Source organism: Bipolaris oryzae (genome assembly GCF_000523455.1).
Source record: "Bipolaris oryzae ATCC 44560 unplaced genomic scaffold scaffold_78, whole genome shotgun sequence".
Classification (NCBI taxonomy): Eukaryota; Fungi; Ascomycota; class Dothideomycetes; order Pleosporales; family Pleosporaceae; genus Bipolaris; species Bipolaris oryzae.
Genome location: NW_006911354.1, coordinates 58327 through 83387, shown reverse-complemented (window position 1 = coordinate 83387; position 25061 = coordinate 58327). Strand labels below are relative to the sequence as shown.

At 50.0% G+C, this 25061-nt stretch overlaps 7 protein-coding genes across 7 annotated transcripts; 3 read left to right on the top strand and 4 right to left on the bottom strand.

Moving 5' to 3' along the window:
• Positions 1-227: 227 nt before the first annotated feature.
• On the bottom strand, positions 228-2210 carry COCMIDRAFT_97179 (uncharacterized protein; the record flags this gene model as incomplete). Its single annotated transcript, XM_007690460.1, has 1 exon — positions 228-2210. One exon carries the CDS (start codon positions 2208-2210, stop codon positions 228-230), a length of 1983 nt encoding a protein of 660 aa, XP_007688650.1.
• A 405-nt stretch (positions 2211-2615) lies between these two features.
• COCMIDRAFT_37376 (uncharacterized protein) lies at positions 2616-3698 on the top strand (the record flags this gene model as incomplete). Its single annotated transcript, XM_007690445.1, has 8 exons — positions 2616-2756; positions 2804-2829; positions 2884-2922; positions 2974-3002; positions 3052-3197; positions 3247-3320; positions 3369-3635; positions 3686-3698. The coding sequence occupies 8 exons, from the start codon at positions 2616-2618 to the stop codon at positions 3696-3698; spliced, it is 735 nt and encodes a 244-aa protein (XP_007688635.1).
• A 1319-nt stretch (positions 3699-5017) lies between these two features.
• COCMIDRAFT_5891 (uncharacterized protein) lies at positions 5018-8120 on the top strand (the record flags this gene model as incomplete). Its single annotated transcript, XM_007690430.1, has 7 exons — positions 5018-5458; positions 5519-6061; positions 6109-6382; positions 6434-7217; positions 7274-7366; positions 7441-7595; positions 7666-8120. 7 exons carry the CDS (start codon positions 5018-5020, stop codon positions 8118-8120), a joined length of 2745 nt encoding a protein of 914 aa, XP_007688620.1.
• Positions 8121-8458: 338 nt separating this feature from the next.
• Positions 8459-9928, bottom strand: COCMIDRAFT_26905 (uncharacterized protein; the record flags this gene model as incomplete). The annotated part of the gene is made up of 1 exon (XM_007690437.1): positions 8459-9928. One exon carries the CDS (start codon positions 9926-9928, stop codon positions 8459-8461), a length of 1470 nt encoding a protein of 489 aa, XP_007688627.1.
• Positions 9929-10546: 618 nt separating this feature from the next.
• Positions 10547-12394, bottom strand: COCMIDRAFT_26904 (uncharacterized protein; the record flags this gene model as incomplete). Its single annotated transcript, XM_007690436.1, has 2 exons — positions 10547-10991; positions 11040-12394. 2 exons carry the CDS (start codon positions 12392-12394, stop codon positions 10547-10549), a joined length of 1800 nt encoding a protein of 599 aa, XP_007688626.1.
• Positions 12395-13868: 1474 nt separating this feature from the next.
• COCMIDRAFT_5888 (uncharacterized protein) lies at positions 13869-23719 on the top strand (the record flags this gene model as incomplete). Its single annotated transcript, XM_007690429.1, has 5 exons — positions 13869-14215; positions 14265-14359; positions 14417-20239; positions 20288-23335; positions 23394-23719. 5 exons carry the CDS (start codon positions 13869-13871, stop codon positions 23717-23719), a joined length of 9639 nt encoding a protein of 3212 aa, XP_007688619.1.
• Positions 23720-24145: 426 nt separating this feature from the next.
• On the bottom strand, positions 24146-24946 carry COCMIDRAFT_97111 (uncharacterized protein; the record flags this gene model as incomplete). Its single annotated transcript, XM_007690459.1, has 1 exon — positions 24146-24946. The coding sequence occupies one exon, from the start codon at positions 24944-24946 to the stop codon at positions 24146-24148; it is 801 nt and encodes a 266-aa protein (XP_007688649.1).
• Between the last annotated feature and the right edge of the window lie 115 nt (positions 24947-25061).

Genomic DNA, 25061 nt, shown 5'->3' with positions numbered 1-25061 from the left:
ATCGTCCCTGGTCCAGTATACAAGGTAGGTGCTGGACGCAATCGTTGTCATGTTAGGAGATCGGCCAGATTTCGGTCAAACCTTCGGCAGCTGTAGTTATTGGCGGGAATCCATGATCGGCCGGCTATGGATATCCCTGACTACTGGCATGTGAGGGTTAGAAGAGAAAGTGAGTGTGTATGGGGACGGCTTCAGAGTGAGAGTACATTGAGTGGGGTATCGATTCGCTACTTGGCCAAAAATTTCTGAAACGCTTCCTGGTCAATTACAACATTTCCTACAGCCCGGAGCTTTTTCCTGCCCTCTTTCTGCTTTTCGAGCAGTTTGCGCCGTCTGCTGAGGTCACTTGCATGCAGCTTGGCCAACACGTCTTTGCGATAAGGCTTGATGGTAGCTCTGGCCACAATCCTTCTCCCCGCGGCCGCCTGTATGATGACCTCAAACATCTGCCGCTCGACGTGTTCCTTGAACTTCTCCACCCATATGCGTCCTACCTTGTCGACTTGTGATGTGTGCAGGACACGCGAAACGGCATCAACTGGGGAGCCGTTGACAAGAAGATTGAGCTTCGTAATCGATGACCTACGGAAGCCTGCATCTTCGTAATCCAGTGATGCATAACCCTTGGTAGAGCCTTTTAGTTTGCCAAAGAAATCGTCTACCAGATGTGACAAGGGAAGGTCGTACTTCAAGATGACTTGTGTAGCCGTGAAGAAAGTGAGTTCCTTTTGCTCACCGCGGTTGGCCTCACAGAGCTTGATGACCTCACCAAGATACTCATCCGGGAGAGTGATGGTTGCAGAGACGTAAGGCTCATGCACTTCCTGTACCTTGAAATGTGCCTGATCTTGATCGGGGAACTCATTGGGATTGGTGATGATAGACTCGGTACCATCCCTCCACACTACCTTGAAAGGTACCGATGGTGGAGTAATGATGATGTTTGCACCATGTTCTTGACGGAGTCGATCCTCAAATACAGAGCAGTGCAATGTTCCCAAGAAACCCAAGCGCCACCCAGCACCCAATGCATCAGACGACTCTTTCTGCAGTGTAACACTGCGGTCGTTCAGGATAATTTGCTGAATGCTATCTTCAAGATGCTCATGATTGTCCTGGTCAGTCGGAAAGGCGGAGACAAAGACCATGCTTTTAGGCTCTTCAAAGCCTGGATATGGCTCGACAAGCTTCTCAGACCCAAGTGTTGTGTAGGTATCACCGACTTTAGCTTCTTGTGATCGTTTCATACCGGGGTTGAAGTAGATGTATCCCACTTGGCCTGCTCTCAAGACCGTCTGCGGTGTCTGGTCGGGATACATGATGCCAACCTCGCCTACAATGTACTTGAGCTGCGTGGCAAATGAGCGTATCGTGTCTCCAGGTCGCACCTGCCCGTCGAAGATGCGTACCAGCAGAATGACACCCTTGTATACATCGTACCACGAGTCGACAAGGAGCATGCGCAGAGGTTTGTTTGGGTCTCCTATAGGGGCAGGAATCTTATCAACTACCGTCGGAAGAAGGGATGCTACATTCAGCCCGGTCTTGGCTGAGACGAGCACAGCGTCTTCGGGATCGAGCTCGAAAGTTTCGTGCATCTGCTCCAGTACGCGCGGCGAGTCGGCATGGGGGAGATCGACCTTGTTCAAGACAGGGACCAGAGTCAGGCCCTGGGAGAAAGCAAGGTAGAAGTTGGCAACGGTTTGCGCTTGCACACCCTGACTGGCATCGACCAGCAACAATGCACCTCCGCAACTGGCGTAACTGCGCGACACCTCAGCACGGAAGTCAACGTGACCGGGCGTGTCTACCAAGTGCAGCAGATAGTCTTTGCCCTCGTGATTGTATATCATTGTGCACGTCTGCGCCTTGACTGTGATACCACGCTCCCGTTCCACGTCGAGCTTGTCAAGAAACTGCTTCTGACCGCCGGGCTCGATAGTGCCCGTGAGCTCCAGAAGGCGGTCTGACAAGGTCGACTTGCCATGATCCACATGTGCTACGATACAGAAGTTGCGATACCGGTCGATGGGAATGTCGGCAATGCGTTTCTCCAGTTCTCCCTGCGGGCGGAAGGCCTGGGCATATTGCCTGGCGGGGGGCCACAGGCGCTCGAGCAGGCGTGAGGTATGCGGGAGGGCCCTAGAGCGGGCCAAGGGCGTCCGCCAGCCGTGCAGAAGGCTGCTTGCAGTTCGAACGCATGATCGCATGGGTGGGCATGGGATCAGATCAACTCAATGCACGGCGGCTGGTCGTGGTGGATGGTTGTCGCAACTTTTCTCTGCTAATGAGCAGCATCTAATCTTATCTCATCTAATCGCCGTAGATCTTATCTTATCGCCGAGCAGCGGTCTGCCCTGCGTGCCCTCCACGCCCAGGCATAGCCTGCAACCAGACCTTTTTGCCCTAACACAACCCCACAGCTGCTATACCGAGTCTGAACATCAGTTCTCACTGACTGAATCCGTTCATTGAGATCATTTGTAAGACGTCTGGCGTGTTTTGCTGCCAACCCGCCTCTCCCTCCGCCTTCGCACCTCGCAGTTGCCCTATCAACAAACGCTGTAAACAACACCTTCCTTGCCTACACCGCTCCCTACAACGCCATCGCAAACATGTCGGCGCCCAAGGCCACAGCAAAGACTTCATCAAAGAGCTCATCTAAGACTTCTTCAAAGTCCAAGTCGTCCAAGAGCGACTCGTCCAAGGTCCACAAACTTGCCTTGAAGGGCTCTTCTAAAATTGTTAATGAATTCGTAAGTCCGCCAAGCCGACGAACAAGTCGGACGCTTACCCAGTTCAGTTTGAGTATTGTATCAACACCATACTGTAAGCACGCCACCTACGCGTCACCTAGCACGGCTAGTTGGCTAACCTTTACAGCTTCCAAAGAGGTGTCTACCCTGCTGAAGATTTCACCGCGTAAGTAAACAATGCATCGCCCAGTGTAAATTGCTTTTTAACCAAAAATAGAGTCAAGAAATATGGATTGACTATGATGGGTAATTATCACATCTACTCATCGTCTGGATGTCTTGCTGATGTCTGCAGTAACTGCCGATGACCAGGTCAAGGCCTACATCAAAAAGATCATGGGTCAGCTCAAGGAATGGATGTACGGCGGCAAGATCTCCAAGCTTGTCATTGTCATCACAAGCAAAGAAACTGGGGAACATGTTGAACGATGGCAGTTTGATGTACGTTAAACTGTACGAATACAAGCAACTCTCTTCTAACCACGTCCAGGTTCAAATTTTTGGAAAGGGTTCAAAGTCAAAGACCTCCAAAAAGGACACTGATCAGGAAAACGCTGCCCCAGAGTATGTTGAGACAACTTAGTCGACTTTGTAAATTCTGACTGTTGGCAGGGCCAGCGATGCACCAGAAGAGAAGACCGAAGCGGAAATTCAAGCAGAGATCCAGTCCATCTTCAGACAGATCACGGCCTCCGTAACCTTCCTGCCAATGCTCGACGGAAATTGCACGTTCAACGTTCTTGTCTATGCTGACGCCGACTCCGATGTCCCACTTGAATGGGGTGACAGCGATGCGAAGGAGATCCAGAATGGTGAGAAGGTGCAGCTCCGAAGCTTCAGCACCAGCAATCATCGCGTTGACACGCTGGTGAGCTACAGGTCAGCAGCCCTCAAGACAAGTCTTATGTGTAATGCGCTGACTTTTTTAGGCTTGCCGACTAGCGTTCTCGGTTCCCTTCTTTCTTTTGGGTTGTTTTCCGTTCTTCATTTCTTTTGTTGCTTCGGTCAGATGGACCGAATACCAATAAAAGATTTTCCAGTGGGCTGTCCGTTCCTGACATGGGCGCATTACCACATCAGTAGTATACTCGGCCAATGAAAAAGTTTTGTTTACAGCACAAAAACTATCGAGTAAGCGGTTCTTGACATGTTGCCGCAGTTCGATCAGGTAGCGACTGCGCTACAGGCTGTTTGGTAATCACTACAGCTGCTGAAACTGACCAAGAAAGTTCTAGTCTTTGTGGGTTACGCTGCATTGTCAATGTATGGCAACCTTGATATTGCAAACCTGGAGGTAGAGATAGGTCAATTAAAACGCGGCGCCAACTCGGACCACATGCTCCAATACCAAATGAAATACCCTTAACTACTTACATCAACCTCCTACTTACATCAACCACCGTACTTCGGAGTTGAAGATTCCGACCAGGCCACGGCTATAAGCTCGCAGTCAGTATTGGTTGATGTTTTCTAAATTTACCGTTTGCGTACATGAGAGGATAATATGACGTCCTTCACAACGATATACTAATTCAGTATTAACGGTTCAGCACACGTCATAATTCTCGCTCCCAGAGACTGCTTCATTTATCTCGCCTGTATTTTCTGATGAACCCACTGAATGGTCCGCAATGTCTCCATCCAGAGCTGGGTCGTTGGGTGCCGCTGCTCGCGCAGAGGATGAGCTTGTTGTTTGCTATTAGTAACACTAATGAAGTTATAGATACTGATTGCTTTCTTATAATGTTCCTACGAGACCATGCTGATTACCGTGCAGTAAAAGTGACATTGAGACTCATGCTACAGCTGTAGCAATGATAAGACAGTATTTGTGGTTGAGCAAGCTTCAATACAAATAACACATAGTGGCGCAACGGAAACGCACGTCCAACCAGATGCGCACAATGCTACCGTCCACTTTTCATATCTAGAAGCAAAAGTAAAGTCAGGTAGCCCATAATTTCTATGATCCGATTCTATTTCCAACGGGTCACCCCATGTCAAGTAGCCCACATACACTGTTTGATCATAGAGCCGACCAAACATGTTGCATCTAAAAAATGAACTGAGGTATCAGATGGGACCATGAGGTGAATTTCCATCATCTCTACTCAACGAATTTTTGCTTTGCTCGGATCATGTCAGGACGATAAATATCTGCTTTTCACCTGCTTCAGCAGCTCGACGCTTTTCTATCCTATCTCACTCCTAGAACACCCTTTGGCCGTCACCTAAATTTACGGCACGTCGTCTAAGCCACAATGAGTCTCGGAGTGAGACTACCAGGTAGCTCCCGCGCTGAGCATGCCGCAGACGACAGCGAGGAACCTCCACCACTGAACCCCCTCGCACCCAAGCAGAAGGTCAACCCAAGCAGTGCTTCTGTAGCATCCAGATCCCGGCCCGCAAGTTTTACACCCCTTCAGCTAGGAGGAACCAATTCCCCAAGCTCCAGTTCCCTCGCCGATTCTGAACCCACTCGTGACAGCACCATCTCGGGAACAGACGCTGTACGAGACCTCAAAGCTGAGATATTGTCAAACTGGCTACACACAAAGCAAGAAGAGCGAGTATGGACATTCGGTGGGCCTGGCGAAGGTGTCTTCATGAAAAGGGCAAAAGGAAGTTACGCATGTGCGCCCCATGGAGTCCAAAATGACGGCACAGGCCTCTATCAAGCGGTCACTGAGTTGAATGTTCGGGTAAGTTAAGGAATTTCTATGCCTTACAACTCGATAATTTTCGATTCTAACGACCTCAAGTGCGCCATAACTGTCAATACTAGAGTCATCAAGTATATCCTAGAGCGCACCACGGTTTCCTATGTTCAGATTCAATCCGGTCTACGTCTCCAGGTCATTCCTGACTTCGAAGCTCTCCCATTCTGCCAAAGGGGCCAGTCAGCTGCGTTCATTGCCTCTCGTGGCATGTTGGTCGTGTGGCAAGATGACCCCAAGCTGTTGCTCGAAAGGGCAGAGTTCATCATCAATGCCCTGATGAGAATGATGTGTGGATCTGAATACGGTTACGACGCCCAAGATGTTGAGCTAGAAAAAGTCCTCGGCAAGAACCCCATGGTCGATGTTGAAGAATACGATGAAGTTTTTGATCCTACTGGCGGTAGAGATGAGGGCCCACGCGATATCAAACTTTGGCAATCGGCTTACTGTGGAATGTCCATCTTGCTGCTAACGACCGCTATCGGATCTGGATGGAGGCAGATCGCCATTCAGGAAGTTCAGGCTTATGACATGCTTCGAATGCTTTTCTTGGTCTGCTTACCTGCCCAGGTTTGGCTTTCACTGGTAAGTGCTCTTGATCGTGAGAGATTATAGTCTACTTATGAATTCAGTTCTTCTTTCAAGCTGTAGTCGGCAACGTCGCACAAATCGTTGGTCCCACCGACCAGATGAACGAAAACAGCAGATACTACTCTGGAAAAGCGCCTAAACGCATTCATCGTGATACTTTCGGTGCCCCACTTCCACATGTCACCGTTCAGATGCCTGTATATAAGGAAGGTCTACGTACCGTCATCGAACCGACCGTTCGTTCAATCAAGCAAGCCATCTCTACCTACGAGTTGCAAGGAGGAAGTGCAAACATCTTCATCAATGATGACGGCAGTAAGTCGATGTGCGCCTTTAAAAAATACGTCACATAGTAACAGCAAATAGTGCAACTTCTCTCGGCTGAAGACGCTCAAGATCGTCAAGAGTTTTACGATGAGCACGGCATTGGTTGGGTTGCCCGACCTCGGCACGACCCTAAGGGTGAACATGGAATCAAGCCTTTCATTCGCCCCGGTAAATTCAAGAAGGCTTCCAACATGAACTACGGACTTCGCATCAGCTGCAGAGTCGAGGACATCTTGAAACAGACTCCGCGCGGTGAGGGCTGGACCCAGCTCGACGAGAACATTGCCTACAAGGAGGCCATGGAGGCGGCCATGGCTGAGCATGTAGGCGAAGCCTGGGCAGACGGAAACATTCGCATTGGCGACTACATTCTCTTGGTTGACTCTGATACCCGTGTTCCCAAGGATTGTCTGCTAGAGGCTGTCAGCGAGATGGAGCAGAGCCCTGAAGTCGCCATTCTCCAGTATTCTTCCGGAGTCATGAACGTTACCAACAACTTCTTTGAAAAGGGCATCACGTTCTTTACTAACATGATTTACACTATGATCCGCTTCGCCGTCGCTGGTGGCGATGTAGCGCCTTTCGTCGGACACAACGCTATTCTGCGTTGGGAGGCAGTTCAAAAGATTGCCTACAAGTTCAAAGAGGAGGATAATACGACTTACGACAAGTTCTGGTCCGAGGAAACCGTTTCTGAGGACTTTGATATGAGTTTGCGACTTCAGAGTGCTGGCTACATTATTCGATTGGCTTCGTACAAGGGCGATGGTTTCAAGGAGGGTGTCTCGATTACGGTCTACGACGAGCTTGCTCGATGGGAAAAGTACGCGTCTCTGTCTATTTACAATGATCACTTATATGCTGACTCTCATTGTCTAGGTACGCTTACGGATGTAATGAGCTTATCTTCAACCCCTTCATCAAGTGGTTTACCAAAGGTCCTTTCACCAAGCTCTTCCGAACGTTCCTCCGGTAAGTTGAAAATGAAGAGATGCTATGCTCATTTTATGTCCTCGAATGACACTCGGCTAACTTAGATATCCCAGATCAAATATGCCACTGGCGTCAAAAATTACTATCATGGCCTACATCGGTACATACTACGCTCTCGGTTGTTCCTGGATTCTCACCATGCTCAACTACTTCCTCATTGGTTTCTTCAACGGATTCCTCGACCACTACTATATCAATTCTTTCCGCGGTAAGTTCCCAAAAAATTACTATGCGTTCCCATTTCCTGTTTTATCATCCATGCACTAACACAACACCAGTCTACTTCGCCATCGTCCTCATCTTCACCGTCCTCGGCAACATCTCCCTCGCCGTCCTCCGCTACCGCATCGGCGAAGGCTCCATTCTCGGCGGCTTCCTCACCAACCTCAAATGGATCCCTCTCCTCACTATCTTCCTAGGCGGCATATCCCTCCACATCTCACAGGCTCTCATCTGCCACTTCCTCAGCATTCCGCTTGAATGGGGGTCTACATCCAAGGAGTCCGAGCACGTTTCTTTCTTCGTCGCCATCAGCAAGGTCCTCAGGCGTTTCAAATGGAGCTTCATGTTTTGCTTTACCATGACAGCTGTCATGATTACAATGTCGTTTGCGCTGCCAGAGGATTGGCAAATTAGGACACTGATTGCAGTTTGGCCTATGGGTACGATTATTGTTAGCCACTTTTTGCTGCCAATCGTACTCAATCCGCAGTTGATGACATTTACCTGGTAAAACAATGAGTCATACTGCAGAAAACACAATGAAGCGGTTGGATAGTAAGAAATTTAACACATACAGAGCAGCGTACATGTGTTGGATAGAGTCCAGGGGGTCTCTCTGTAGGGATGGACAGATCACTCAGCACATGCTAGCTCCTGTTGATTTGAGAGCATTTAGAGGGAGTATAATAAGCTGTTTCGAGGTCTCGTCTTGTTTTATTATCTGTAATGATATGGTCGAGACCTTATTAGGATACGACATGGCGTTCGCAATAGAAAACTTTACAAGTCAATAAATTTCCTTCTCTTTATTTTTGTGCTTTCAAGACATCAAAGTCAAGAAAATCATTCTCATGCACACCAGGTAACAAACTTTTCCACGACAAATTCCTCCAGTCCCCATCTTCCGTTCATCCTGCCAAACCCACTGTTCTTTACTCCACCCTGACTTCCTGTCGGACTGGTATACACGCTAATGGTATTCGCATGTACCTGCCCATACTCCAACTCCCTGCTAATCTTGAGAAACCTCGCCATGTCGCGTGTCCAAACGGTAGCGTTCAGCCCGTAGGCAGAGCGATTCGCGAGTTCGATAGCCTCCTCATCCGTCTTGACCACGTATAGAGAAGCCGAAGGTCCAAATGTCTCCTCGTCGAATATCCTGCTGCTACTCAATGGATTCAGCACAAGAGCAGGTGGAAGCACCGTCGTAGGCCTATCTCCCCCCTCTTTGTCCTCATCACACGACCTGGGAAAGACAACACTATCCCCCCGCTCCTCCGCATCCCGGATAAGATCCTGCGCATGTTGCGCAATCCCCTCAGACACCGCAGCCCCCGTTATCTCCTTCGTAACCTTCCCCATCTCCTCCACAAGCCTCTCCTGAAACTCCTTCGCCACACCTTCCAGCACAATAACCCTCTCTGTACTAAAACAAATCTGCCCATGATTCATCGTCGCACCCAACGCACACTGCCTTGCCGCCACCCCTAGATCTGCATCCTCTAGCACAATCGCCGGACACTTGCCCCCCAACTCCATCAAAACCGGCTTCAAATACCTTGCCGCAACCGCCATGATCTGGCGCCCGACCGCCGCCGACCCAATAAACTCCACCTTGCGAATCGCCTCGTGCGAAATAAGTGCTTCGGTAACCGCCACCGCATCCTCCCTCTTACACTGCACCTGATTCAACACACCCCCCGGCACCCCCGCCTCCACAAAGGCCTTTGTGATTTCAAAATGCGTAGCCGGACACATTTCCGAGGCTTTGAAGACAACCGTACATCCCACCGCAATCGCACTCGCAATCCCCCTCGTCGCGAGGATCAACGCTGCATTCCACGGCGCAATACACAGGACCGGTCCGATGGGTTCTTTAAATACGAAACCCGTCGTCCCTGGTTTCTCAGTCGGCGGGATAACGCCGGCCACGCTACTGATTTGCGCGGCGATTTCGCGGAGGTAGGAAATGGCGAGGTTGACGTTTTGCAGCGCCCAGGCCGGGGTGCAGGAGGTTTCGCGGGTTTGGGTGGAGATCAGGGTGGCGCTGTGGGTGGAGTAGTGGTCTGCTACGCGGAGGAGCAGGTCGCGGCGCGTAGTGTGTGATGTTTGGCGCCAGGATTTGAAGGCTGTCCAGGCGGTGGTTGCGGCGTGGGTGGCGTCTTTGGGGGAGGCTGAGTAGGCGTGGTGGGAGGGTGTGGTGGATGAGGAGGGGGTTAGGGGGAAGGTGGTGGTGGTGTGGATGGGCTCGTTATTGATCCATAGAGGAGTGAAGGAGTTTGGGGTGGTTGGTGTCGTGGAGTCCGGGTTTGTTGACATGGTGGGGTTGGTTTGTTGGAGGATGTGCTGGTGATGGGGTGACTTGTGCTCTTTCTAGGGTCTTTTTATCTTTCGCACTGGAAGCTCGCAGATTTGCTTCAATGGTTCTGTAGAAATTTCCTTGAGTTGTATGGATGTGAATGGGATATAAAGGATGTCCAAAGTTTCTCCCTCAAGTGGCGTCGATGTAGTACCGGTTCGCAATACCGCGGCCTTCTTCCGTTGATGTGGATCGCCCTTCGGCAGATGTTGAGTGCCACCGCGGCGTTATGAACCAGTCCCCACACTGCTTATTGTCACGCACGTGTCAACTACAATTGGCATTTATGTTCTCAGAGCTTCATAATATATGCAAAGAGGAATATGACGAGAAATGAGGCTATCAGGAATTTAGTACTAGTCGACCCTCATTCGTGGGGTCGGATGTAAGCCGCCGGTAAACCCTAAGCACCATAACGTGACGTCGCAGAAGTTATTGTAAGGGCAAGATCATCCACTTGTATTCATTTAGGGTGACCTACATCGAATGCTAATTGAAAGGTGCTTTTGACTAAAAACCAAAGTCATATTTACAGTGAATTTGTTCAATCGCCTGAAACACCATGTAACCCTCAACCATCAAACGTTCATATTCTGTTTTTCCAAATCCCCTGCTCCTTCACCTGCTCTTAATCTCTCGGCTCTCTCAGCAGCTCTCTTCTTCTTGTTCTCCAGCCTCTCTCTGTCCTCTCTCATCTGCCTAATCAATGTACTCTTTTCCCTAATCTTATGGCCGTAGAGATAGAATACCACAGGGATGGGTATCATGGCAAATTCTATCAGCGAAAGCATAGTGGCACTCCAGTGCGGACCAAGAGTCTTATACATCTGGGGGCCGGCTAAAGGAAGGGCGCCGCCCATTGCAGAGCGGAGTACTGCATTTCCAGCAAGCGCGGAGGCAGCATAAATGCCGTAGGAGTGGACAAGGTAGTTTGAGGCATAGATGAAGACACCACAATTGCCAGCACCAAAAGGAACACCGGCAAGGAGAGGGAAAATCCAGTGAACATTGGGAGTGCAAGTCCTGTGAGAATGTTAAATGCTGACTTAAGATAGGGTAAAGAATGCTTACCATGCGAAAATCATTTCACCCACTGGGACGCATACCGCTGCAATGACAACAACACTGACCATAGCCTCTGGATACGGCTTACCCGTTTCAGGATCTTTCTTGTGACTGTTGATCATGCGACGGATAAGTGGCTCAGAGGCTATTACGATTACGCCTCCAATGCCAATGCCCATGTAACCAAGCCCCACTAGGCCCGGCGACCACCCTCGGAGTTCTCCGAAAACGATTGGATATGACACGAAGCATAGGTATAAAACTCCATAGACAAGCGCAATGTAAACGTCCCAGAAAATGCAGATCGGCTCGTTGAAGGCCATACTGAAGGGGCGGTACAGGTTCTCTTTCAACAAAGGCCAAAATGATTTCTTGTCGTCGTAACGCGAGTAATATCGAGGGTCAGATGTTTCCTTGCGTTTCTTTGCGGATTTTGCACGAAGAATGGCTGGCGCATATGTTTCCTTTACCATGAACACCATGAACCATGAAGCACCAGAGCCTATCATCACGACCCAATTCGTCCATCGCCAGCCCAGAGCCTGAAACACAAAACCTCCGACTACAGGACCGAAAACAGGACCTTGCATGGGCCCAAGAGACCAAATAGAAAAGGCTAGAGCACGGTAGTCTTCGCGGGAGATGTCCGAGACAGTACCTGGAGCGTTGGAGATCATGGCAGCTCCTGCAATGGCACCAAAAAAGCGCATGACGAGAATCTGTGCGAGGTTGTTTGACAGGGCACATGGCAAGACGAGAATTGTGAAAGTGGCGACGGCAGCCAAGTAAACTGGTCTTCTGCCATACATTTCACTGAGTGGCGCGAGAAGCAGCGATCCAATTGCGAGACCGCACAGGTATGTCGTGATGCCTAGAATGACAAGCGTCTTTGAGCGTATGCCAAACGTCGCCATCATGCCTGGTATGCCGCTTGTGTAGCTTGTGGAGTACATGACCACGACCAGGGTGGAGAAGCTCATGAAGAAGATGACAAGTGCCTTCTTAGCCATTGACCAGTCTTGCGGATTCTCGCCGTCATCGTCGAAATCGACCTCAAAGCGGGGGTCTTGGGTCGCGTTGGTAGTTACGGTCGCGATGGCGTCGTCCTTATCGCCAGGCCAAGAATGGCCTGTATTTCTGCTCCATGTGTGATGTATGGCAGGGCGGGCGTCCGCTGAGGCAATTGAGTCGGATCGGGTCGATGCTGAGGACACAGAGGCATGGTCATGTTCGGATTCGACCTCTTCCACTACGCGGGGCTTTCCTGAGGTATGCGACCGGGATGAGGGCGATGTGCTATTTCTTCGGGGTGGTGCAGTGATTGCGACACGCGTGTCTTTGTCGAAGTCACTGCTAGACATGGCGCTGGTGGAGACGCTGCCAAAATCCTACAATCAACAGCACAAAAGTACGGAAGAAAGAGGGAAAGACTCAAAGGTGGACTCATGGGCAGCGAGCGCGGAATATGGCCATTCCACAATTGCGCCATAGACCAGATGGGCTAGCTGCGAACGCCCTATGGCGATGGCGCCTTGCCGTCTTCATCACAGCGGTTTCCAATATAACGGGAATAACGGCCATAGCAAGGCGGTGACGGTATTGAAGATAACAATATAGCCGAGGTCCTGGTCGCTTGTGGTGTGGGGTGGAGTCTTCCTGTGGAGCATGGCTCTGTGAGAGATGGGGGCCAGGCTGTGGATCCTAGGCTTGAAAAAGCTTCGCCTAGTTGTACCCAGTGAAGTGTGCATGGTTGGTGACACTATTGGTGAATGGGTGTGGACTTAACAAGTGCCGAGAGCGCGATTCGTCCAGAGGAAAGAGGGATGGACGCAGGATGCGGGCTGGAGTGACGAAGCTAGAAGCAGAGGAGGGAAGTCCAGTAAGGCTAACTAAGCAGCACACGGGCAAACCTCGGGACGGGCCCTTTGTTAGCCTCTTCTTCTATCCGTCGACTATGGATGGTCCATTCTTCTCCAACCACACTTAGACGTTCAATGCATCGTATTGCTGCGACAACAAGACGACTTCTGGTGCTGCTATAATTCTGCTGGCGCCCTTCATGCACGCGTTTGCCCCGCCACACTGCTGCGGTATCACATAAATCAACCCACCACACCTACGCTGCGACAATAAGCTAATGACGGCCTACAGCGCGACCTTCACCAGCGATGCATCATGTTTTCATCCTGCGAGCAGCCTCGAGCAGCCTTCCGCAGTCCCGCTGTCGGAAAATCACCCATAGACCCCAGCGTTCTCTTTTCCCTTTGTCTCGTCTCCTATTGGTCTCTTTGTGTCTCACTCATCTTCTGCGTGCCCCTGTTGCTATCCTTTATACATACACCAAATTCATGGTTCATCGCCTATATTTCGTACCTTTGCTTCATATATGACTAGCACTCTGTATTTTCTTTGATGACTGCTGCCGATGATCAAAATGGTCCACGCAAGGCTACGTGCATGCTGCAGGTCCAGGCGACACGCAACTTTGTGACACACACATGTAGGCTACCATCTTCAGCTGCTTTCAGACCTGTTTGGTTGGGTGGCTTTCACTCTTCTCAGGCGGTTAGATTTATTGGACAAGGCTGTGCGCATAACTTCTGTTATCTTTGCCAACCCGCAAGGCTCACTGATCACGCCTCACCTTCACTGAGGCGCCAATTGTGGAGCCTTGCCAAGGTACCACGCCCCATGCTGGCAGACGTGTTTTCAGCACAACAACTACTTATCACTCTAGCTATTCTCGCAGTAACAATCTTTTCAACGACTGTAATACGCTCCTCCTCATCTATTCTCGCCGGCTGCTTCTTTGCCGCTGGCCTTCCCTTAGCAATCATGGTTTCCACTAGCCGCCTGGACTTTCTGCACCAGCTGTACAATCATGTGGCGTTACCTCGCGACGTTCCAGGCAAGGAAGATGGGAACCTCCATCACATCGACGCCGCCTTGTCGAATCGCATGATGGAAGCTGTTGTGAAGACCATCCCCTATTCTACTGTAGACTTACGATCCCACTTGGAGGGGCTTTACAGCTCACTGCAAGTATCTCAAATACTCAATGCCAGCGGGACTATCAGCAAATCTGCATTGATGAAGCAATTATGTACTCTGGACCGCCAAAAAACACTTGTACTTCACCTCAACCCTCAGAATTGTGGTCTGCTCATATACCACCAAGTCAGGTAAGCTCCAGTGATGTTGAATTATCCTCTTCATTGCTAACTTGTACAGCTCTGCCGGTGAGGTTTCTGTCGTTTTTGAGGCCTTCGAGACATCTGCAACTGCCGACAAGGTACTTGCAGCAAAGAGTGCCCTGCAATGGGATTGTGAGTACTGTGCACATGAGCTGAATGTGGAAAAGGTACTGACAGCCCTCGATGTAGTCCCTGGATCAGCGGTGTCTATCTCTGAATCGACTTTCAACGGACCTTCCTTCCAAGATGCTCTCGCAACCTTTCTCGAGCAGGCGAGCACTGAATATGTCACAAAGTTTGCTGCTGTCACCTGGAAGGCAGCTGCCAAATTGGCTGAGATCCGAGATACAAGCGACCCGGCAATAATATCTGGCCTGCTGATGGCTATATTGGAAGCCAATGGTACTGCAACCAACGTGCCCCGGCTGCGAAAACGAGTACGTGATACCGTTACCTTTGAAAACGCTCGAAAGCCCTGGAGACGATCTGCTTTCTACCTAGTCCTAAGAGTAGCTACCCAGAGGTATCTGTATCAACATCTGGGCGCCCAAGAGGGTAGGAAAATGTATAAGACTATTATGTGCGCACTTCATGCACAGCTCCTAGAGAACGCATTGAGGAGAATACCTCTTGAGGCAGCCTTCTTCTTGCGCCAGAAGCTAGGACGGCGTCTTGCTAAGCTGAGCTCCGACCTGCACAGCTCGAGCAATTCTTCGATTTGTACGCAGCTCTTTGATGGAATGCCATTAGAACGAGATTTTGAGAAGACGCTGGCAACAACAGGCGCATACCTGAAGCAGGTTTGGCGAACTTACCAAAGGTCTCGGGAACGGCAAGTCCCAGAGTTGCGCCGATATGCCAATAACAATGAATTCCGGCTTCACCTAACCAGCAGCAGCAAGATCTTGAGAAATACATCAGTTGAGTGTCTCTCATTCCCGAGACACCAGGAGCGAACTGCCGCCAGCCTCCTGGATTCTTACCAACAGTCTGCAACCTCTGTCAAACCCTACATGGAAGCTGTATCCGGCCACATCTCTTCATCAAAGTATCATGAAGACGTCATAATACCGGCTAAGTGCACGATGCAATATGGAAGCCCCCGTATTGTTGAATTGAGCGATACAATACGTGAGTATGTTCGTGTCATTTGCACAGGAGATCAGACGTACACATACCAAAAGAGCCAACAGTTGCTCCACCTCATGGAATTGTGGGTTCTCATGGACAAGGCTGCTGTTGCAGTCTACCAACTGCTTCTTGATTACCACCCCGGCTTTGAGTCTGATATACTTGATCCTATCGAGCTGTTGACGCTTGAGGAGATGACTAGAGTTCAAGAAGTGCGGCGGTATTTGTCAGCCCGATGCCGCTCGCGCACAGTGACGCAAAGCAAAACTATTTTCGACGATCCTTCAGATGACTGCTTTGCTGTGCGGTTCTACGACAATGAGGACCTTGCGGGTGAGCTTCCAGCCATTCGTGAGAAGATTGAGGATGCAGCTGAAACGGCACACATCAACAAAGAGGCTGAATGGGAGGAGAAGAGTACAAAGTACGAAAAGAAGACACTCAAGTTGAACGAAAAGGAGTGCGTATATGAACCCGTCATAGATCGGGACCTTCGCGTCGCTGGCTCCCGCCATAGAGAACCCTGTGAGTGGCACAAGCTTCACCATGAGTTGAAGAATATGAGGATCCGGATCTTCGAGCACCCACTTCCAAGCTACGAACCGGATGCAAAAGCAACTCTTTTTGAGCTCCAATGCCCAGAAGAGTTCGCAGCATACCGTGATGCCACTTGGGTCATTCTCTCGAATTTGTGCCATAAACCAGTCGAACACCTAGACCGTATATCACTTGTCCGCGAATACTCACAACTGCGGCCCTACGCGAACAACACTCGTTGCCAAATAACATTGGGATCTTACAAGAAAGCCCACCTGGAATCCCATTATGCAACTTGGGGCTTTCCGATCGCGTTGCAAGAGATTATTCGCAAATGCGGCTTGAAGCCTCGATACTACGATAGTGTTGGCACCTTCTGGACTGATAGGCTGAAAAAGGCTTCGTTTTGGCATCACTTTCCCGTAAAGCTCCCACCAAACTCACCGTTTTCCACTCTCGGCCTAGACTACGCAGCATGGCCGACGTCAAATCAGATTCAAGCAAGCCAAGCCAAGTGTCCACAAGGACTGGGTATTCATGAATTTACAGCTTTTCAAGGTCTGCTGGTTGGCATTCATTCACGATGGATTGGTCTTCTTCGGGAGTTGGGTTCAAGCAACATCAATTTCTCGTCCGAGTCAACTTGGGTAATTGTATCACGTCTAGTGCTTCAGCAAGGGCCGAGCTATGATCAGACATCTGAGTACACAGATATCCACTGCTCACTAGCGGATAACGATCTCTCTATTGCATTGCTGGCGCAAATTGATTACCGCTTACAAGGTATTCGGCGCAACTGGAGGGAGCCCATACAAATGGAAATTTTGATCACGATACTGCTCAAGCTCATATCGCTGACTAGAGACTCGAGAGCTCTGAGTCGTGCTATGGAGCTTCTCCACCAAGCTCGTAAGATAACTGATAGCTGGCGAAGAGAGCTCCAAGATCTCGTCATGGAAGACCCTACTGTTTTACACTGGATCATATGGGCTTCGCTCTTGTGCAAACGGACGTTGCACACAGAAAGTCAGCTGCTAGGTGTACCGGAACATCTTCAGACATACCTGGATGCGTCGATCTCTCTTCATTACAACCTTTCAGTAGAAATTGGAGGCATGCCTTGCAGCCTGCAAAACGCCATTACTCGAGATGTCTTGTTCGCTTACGAAAACCGCGATCTTATAAGGACAACTATACTAGCGCATCCTGAGATATTCATAGCTTCACTGAAAACCGTATGGCATGTCCCCGGAAGCTTTGAATGTACCAAATCACCTTTGGAGCCCATTCCTGGTACCTGGTGGATGTCGCTCACGCTAAGGTCCGATACAGAGCAGTATTCCAATTTTGTGCATTTCAACTACCTCTATGGTACACTTCTCATAGATGGGAAAGAGATGAGTACATTGCCGTTGTCGTATCGCACCCATCCAACATTCCAGCATATGTTCGGTACCAAGAACCCGATTGTTTATCCCTCACCTCTGAGGGGCATGGAGTTTGCGTTATGTGAGATGATGCCGAAGAAGCACAGGATCCATTTGGCCTATCGCGACGGCAAAGTCATTGTTCGTGCTGATGTTGATGGTCACTTGCTTGAGTTCGTCCCCTCCAGGGTTTTCAGGCCTGATCTTCCCTTGCCTTTGGTAGAAGGTTGCTACCATTGGCTCCACGTCAATACAGGTGACGTCGAAATCCGCCAGAAAGATAAATGGATGTCTAAGAGAAAGAATTGGTGGCTACGCCGAGCATATCAAGATGGGTCATATCGTGCTGTAAGACAGTTTCAGGAGCCCGAGGAGGTCATACTCCTTGAGCCAAGAAGCTCCCTCGTCCATGACGTCGCCCAAATATTCAGTCATTTCGAGACTCCTTCTCAGATGCTTGTATGGGTAGCGCGAGATGGCAGAGTGAATGTAGAGCTGAAGCGCATGGAACTCAGTTTCTTCATCAATTTCAAAGGTCAACTACAATCACGGCGACTCGGTGCTATCATTCCGCACAAGCAAGACTGTGGGACCTGGTATGGTCTACGCAATAAGATCATGATACAGTCCATCTCTAATCAGCGCCATACAAGCATTTTGGTCCCTTTGGGAAATTTCAAAGTTTCCAGAGATGGGCCACATGTTTGCGTCGACATCGAAATGGGAAGCGGCGAGTACCTTAAATACGCAATCAACGACACGCTGGGTCGTATCGATTGTGCACCTGAGCCACGGCTGTTGTACACTAAGGCTTTGTTACATGCTTATACATCGCATGTGATAGCCGATCCGCTTACAGGGCGAACAGGGACTGAAGAGGCACTCCACTTACTTCATTCAGCAGCCTATCAACCCTGGAACCCATTACCAACCCACATGATAGATTTGCTAAATCGCATTGCAGATCTCTCGCCCAAGCGCGGGTATTATCCTCCAGAATATAGATGCATGGAAACGGTGCGCTGGAATGTTGACTACACCACTTATATGCAAGACGATGGCTTTGGTGCCATCATTGCGCGGATCTTGCGAAAGTCATCCGATCTGTCCCATTTCTTTCTTGATCGAGAAGTCCAAGAACAACCTGAGTTACCCAAACAAGCCTCCCATCTTGCTGCGCGTGCGCTTGAAAGGTCTGCTACCCCGAAGAGGAAGACTGCCAGCTACCAAGACGATGTCTACTGCACACGCGACACCCGTACATCTTCACAAGGGTTCCTGAATGTACTGGAGATATCAAAACTGCTTTTATCCTGGAAGCCATCTTATTCTATGGATGCCTCATTAGTCGCGCTTCTGCATGATGCTCCGGTTGTGGGTGGCTACGACAAACTCTACCGAAAATGTTTGCTCAGTGATCACTTTGCTGTCGATCTCCGAGCAGAGTGGGGTGCACTTGCGCAGAAGGCCCTGCAGTGCAACCTCGACGATAAATTTCGTCTGATGTTTCTCTTCAGTGCAATGGCATTTTCGCAAGATGCAAATCTCGACTTACTCCGTGTCTTGGTTTCCTTCGCCATGTTGCCAGAGATACGTGCTATACCCGCACCAAAACACCCTGCGTACTCCCATTTTCGTGCGGATGGAGCACCCCCAACATCATACTTTGTATCTCTGATGGTCAAAGCCCGAATTGCTTTCTCAGAAACTGGATTCAAAAAGCGCTCGCAGCTCGTCAAAGCCCAAAGCTTACACGAACCAAATGTGGATAAAGCATGCGAGCTACTGGCTACCTCAATATCTGCACAATGGCCTAGTTTGATGATTGATCCAAAAAAACTACCAATAATCAATCCTGAGTACTTGGATGTTGAACGTGCCTTGGCCGACATTACTCCGGAATGGACTCGCCTTACACAGAATCATGAGCTGTGTACGTATCTAGAGCAGGTTCAAAAGGTTCTTTCACGAGCGGGTCTCCGACATGGCCAATCTTTACCACCTATTGTCACAGAAATCGAACCATCGCCTGCTGCGATCTATCCTCAAAGGTCGAGATCTAATGATGATCTAACCCTTCGACATCTGCTTAAATTCCACATTCCCAGCAACACCGTGGCTAGTACAACGGCCCTTCCTGTAACTGAGTCATACGCCAGGGCTTTGAGTGTCAAATCCGGTAACATAGTCCATGGCCCGGGAAATCACTACCGCCACATGAACAATTTCAAAGATCAGAAAATGGTGCATACTCCCAGCCTTGCTCCCCAGTCGAAAGAAATCAGCATGCTTCGAGAAATAGTCGCTAGGTTCAAGGATCCCTCGTCTTTCGTCCAATGTAGGTACGCAAAGGAGCTCGAGGCGAGCATTAACGCTCTTCAAAAGCGTATGATGTATAACAAAGACGCATTTTCTCGGCAATACCATCAAATCAGGACAGATGAGATAATGTCAGCAAAAAGATCTGCATTTGCGGCGGCTGAACATATCAGACGTACACTTCGCCACAGCGACCCACAAGCAAAGTGGCTTCAGATGGTCGATCTCTGGCCAGCTATGACATTCATCGATCTACTTGGTGAACTTCGAGAGTCTTCAAAGACTGAATTTGGGGAAGGCTCGAAAGAGGCGCTCGTCGCTTTTGGCCTTGCCATGACCAAAGTACAACGTCTACTTCGCATTTTAGATGCCCAAAAGAGACATAAAGACCAACAGATACAAGATGAATGGGCGAATGAAGGCCATACCAACTGGGACCCATTGAAGTACCCTGATTGGTTGTTGTTAGAGATTGATGGTGATGTTCTCCTTCGAGAAGAGCAGGTAGATGTGGCATTGGCGACTGTTTCACCGCCGTCAGGCCAGAATTCTGTTCTGCAACTTCTCATGGGCAAGGGGAAGACCTCTTGTATCCTCCGTAAGCAATCATTATCTGTATTTTTGTCCTATTACTAACTGATTTTAGCTATGGCGGCCGCATTTCTTGCCAACGGGACAGACCTAGCCCGCGTCGTGGTACCAAGAGCGCTCTTACTACAGTCCGCACAGGCGATGCAGGTAAAACTTGGAGGCTTGGTCAATCGCGAATTGATGCATGTGCCCTTTTCTCGACGAACACCCCCAAAGGAGTCCTTGATGCATCTCTATGGAAAGCTGCACACTAAGCTACGAGATCGCCGTGGTATCCTTCTTGCATTACCTGAGCACATACTATCGTTCAAACTGAGCGGTTTACAGCAGCTTTGTGATGCAAATCTCGAAGCAGCATCTAAAATGATGGACACCCAGCGTTGGCTAGACCAGCATGCTCGGGACGTCCTGGACGAGTGTGATGTGTCCTTGGCGATACGAACACAGCTCATCTATCCTTCTGGCACCCAGATGACTGTCGATGGCCATCCGATGCGCTGGCAAGTCATTCAGGCTGTCCTCCACCTTGTCAAGGACTTTTCGACAACAGTCCAATCACGCTATCCCTACAGCATTGAGATCGTCAAGCGTGGCTTCGATGGATTTCCCCTCCTGTACTTTCTGCGCAAAAATGCCGAGGAGTACCTACTGGATCTTCTCGTCACGATCATCTGCAAAGGCCAGACACCATCGATTCTGCCATGCGCTGAATATCCTCTCGACATGCGACAAGACATTAAGGCCTACATTTCTGTTCCAACTGTCCGCGGTCATATAGTGTCCAGGATTTCTAATCAGTTTCAAGACAAGCCAAAGTTGATGCGAACCATCAATCTACTTCGTGGACTTTTTGTTCATCGTATACTGCTCACCGCGCTGAAGAAACGTTGGAACGTGCAATACGGGCTGCATCCAGTACGTGCGCCGATAGCAGTGCCATACTTGGCAAAAGGCGTACCATCTCCTACAGCTGAATGGGGCCATCCGGACGTAGCCATCACTCTGACATGCCTATCTTTCTACTACCAGGGTCTGAATATCTCTCAGTTCAAAGAGTCTTTCGAACATCTGGCCAAAACCGATGAGCCTAGCATACAATACGAGAAATGGTTTCCAAAGGGATGCGACATACCAAGGGAACTGGAAGATTATGCTGCCATCAATGCTGAAGATGTGCGACAGTTGAGCGAGCTGTATCAAGTGGTCCGGTACAGCGCGTGCTTGATCGACTTCTATCTAAACAATTTTGTTTTTCCAAAGTATGCGAAGACCTTCAAGCTGAAGCTACAAGCTTCTGGTTGGAACCTCTTCCCATCTATTGCCACAAAGAAGACTCAGACTGGAGCCCGTGTTACTGGATTCTCCGGCACCAACGATTCCAGACACCAACTGCCCCTTTTGATTCAGCAACAGGACATGGCAAAGCTGGAACATACCAACGCGGAAGTGCCTTACTATCTCCTAGCCTCTCGCAATCAGTCATATGTTCGTATGTCATCTCCAAATGGCGTGCGTTGGTCCGAATTGGATTTGTTGAAGAACCTCGCAAACCCTTCTCCTTATGCTCACTCCAACAGACATCATGGGGTGTTTTACGGAGCGAACAATCAATTTACGCTCCAACAGCAACGTCCGATTCGTATCCTTCTTGATGCCGGTGCCCAGGTGTTAGAGCATTCGAACAAGGCCTTTGCTAGAGCTTGGTTGGATGCAGACTACGAAGCAGCAGCCGCCGTCTATTTCGATGATGACCATCGTGTGTGGGTGCTGTACCGCACGAACAAGATAATTCCACTGGTAGCATCTCCATTCGCCGACAATCTTGACCGGTGCGTTGTGTACTTGGACGAAAGCCATTGTCGCGGGACTGACCTCAAATTCCCGCCTGATGCGCGGGCTGCGCTCACTCTTGGCCAACATCTAACCAAGGATGCGCTGGTACAGGCAGCCATGCGACTGCGCCTACTCGGCCAAACCCAATCAGTTTCTTTCTACTCTCCCCCAGAGGTACATCAAGGTATACTAGACCGATTGAAGGAGACTGGAAATGGCTACCATCCAACATCTGGCGATGTGCTCCAGTGGGTCTTTGGTCAGACATGCGATATCATGGAGCAATCTGAACCTTCATTCTTTGCTCAGACATCGCAGTATATGCAGCAAGAGCAAGCAAGGTTGGAACACCCCGACTACCTTGGCGACTCTGTTTCGCGAGATGCATTCCTTTCCAAAGTGCGCATCAAGGAAACGCTCTCATTGAAACAGCTTTACCAGCCAAAAGTCCAGCGCCAGAATGGTTGTTCCAAGACAAGCAAATGGCACCCGGTGTTGGAAGGCATTTCCACAGAGCTTCAGCGTCGAAAGAAGCATTTTCAAGATCGTGGAAGCGCTGTTCACGCCTCGGCCCTGGAAGAAGTAGAGATTGAGCAGGAACGTGAAGCAGAGCGTGAGATCGAGTCAGAGGTGGAACACGTGCGAGAAGTCCAACAGTCTCTGGCATACGAAGCAGCAAAAGTGAAGAAGCTTCATGACGACGTCATTCATTTTGCGACGTTTGGACGCTTAGTTGCTGGAAGCGATGCCTACCGGCCCATGTTCTCGCAGTTGGCACGCACGGAGCTAGGTCTCAAGCACACGGTCAATCCGTCTATGAAGTCAGGTCTCTGGATTTCTGCTCAGTTCAATCGCACCATTGAGACTTTTGAGCCGAACGACAATTATATTCGCTCTCCGCACTGGCTTCTTTGGAGTGCAGTTAGCGAGCAAGCTCTCCTGGTCAGTCCGGAAGAAGCAGATGAACTGATTCCGATTGTACAGCATCCTGAGTCGCTGGAAGCCGATGGCAAGGTTCATCTCATCGTGTACGCTGCACCAGTCACGCGTCGGATGCTTCACTTCAACCAACTGAACTACTACGCAACACCTCGTCTACCGACCGACTTTCGCGCCCCCGTTTGGCTCAGGATAGAGCTAGGCCTGTTCTCTGGACGTCTATACTTCGAGTGGGACGAGTACCACAAGCTACTCGAGTACCTGGGACTACGCGACGACTTATCGCAGCATCCTGAGAAACCCCCTTTTGCAACAAAGCCGCTTACCTTCCGTACGTATTTTCAAGAGTCTCTGCCTTGCCATTTGTGATACTAACTCATAATAAATAGTCCACGAATGGATCACACTCCGCCGCAAAGGTCAAGACTTCGAGCACACACCTATGGGCTTCATCACGACTGGCAAGCCGCTCACCGAGAAACATCCTTTCTTCCGCGTACTCGCGAGCGAAGACGACCCCGAACGTGTCCAGACGATTGCGCGACATGCACCAGGATATTCGGAGGAAGAGCAGGATGATGATGAGGAGCATGATGATCAGGGTGATGAGGATTTCGTCCCTGCCGCTGAGCATGTGGATGATTCGGAAGAGGAGGATGAGGAGTCCCAATCTAGTGGCGATGAAGAATTCGTGGATGCCGTGGATGGAGAGTAACGGTCATGTGTCTAATGCGGGTTTGCTTCAATACAAATTTGTACTTGTAGTTTAGTATGGGTGGGAGAATGTAACAAGGGTTCCGGAAAGGTTTCGTGACATTTTTGACGTACTCTCGTTCTATGGCTGTGCATATGAAGGAACATTGACCGAGGCTGCGTTGAGGTGTTAATCCATGGCAAAGAGCAATGTGCCTGAGCATACTTGTCCTGCATGATCGCACCGGGACCAGTAACCCATCAATACCAGAACCATCGTATCCAAGAAATTCCATGTCATCAATTAAATACTATACACATAAAAAAATGCCATCATCAAGAAACCTAGAACCCAAACTATCCCCCCAATCCCCCCTAGAGAAAATAAGAACAAAGAAAAGAAAAACCCCTCACCACCATCACCATCCTCAACACAGAGTATGGGCATTCAAGGCACATATGGCGGCGGCGCCACATCCCTCTCCCCCAACTCCGTCGAAACAGTCGGCGCATAATGCGGCCTGTCGTGCTCCCCCTCCCTTCTGTACCCATACCTCTCCCACCCCTCCACATCCTCTGCCGTAGCCATTTCGTACGTCAACCCCGGCGACGTAGCCGTTGCGCCAAACGCCGGCGTTGACATTGAGTATCCCGCGTTGCTATATACACCCCCTCCTACTCCGTGTCCTCCGTGCCCTCCAGCAGAAGCAGGTTGGATAGGTTCTTCTTCGCGCACATCGTGTGGCCGGTAGCCGTTTGCGATGGGCATGCGGGAGAGGGTGGCGAAGGAGTCGGTGCGTTGGAGGGAGGGCTGGATTATTATTTGGGGTTTTCGCTCGGGGACCGGGCGGCGCGGGATGGTGAAGCTGTGGGGTTGTGGGGGAAGTTGGGGGCGCTGGTGTGCGGGGAGAGGTGGTGCGTGTTGGTGATGCTGGAAGTCCTGGGGAGGAAGGGTTTGGGGGGTGTAGAGTTGGGGGCGGGGTTGGGGTGCTATTGCGTAGCAGGCGTATTTTTGGTTGGGGAGGGCGGGTTGGTGGTGTTGGGGGGGTTGTGATGGGTGTTGGATAGTGTGTTGTTGATAGTAGTGTTGTTGCTGCTGCTGCTGCTGTTTCGAGCAGATTGCACCGGGAAAGGTGTGATGTCTTTTTTGCTGAGCATCGTTTTCAGCGGTGTTTGCTTGGTTCTTTTTGCGGTAGTGCCGGTGGATTAGGTAGCCGCCTGCGACTATCTCGAGGCCGCCGAAGATCATGGCTGTGGGGTGAATTGGTACCGGGTAGGGTACGCTTGGTAGGGAAGAAAAAGCAGGGCTAGGGAGGGTAGCTGGAACTGTGGAAGAGGATGCTTGCTAGGCAAGAGGTAAAATA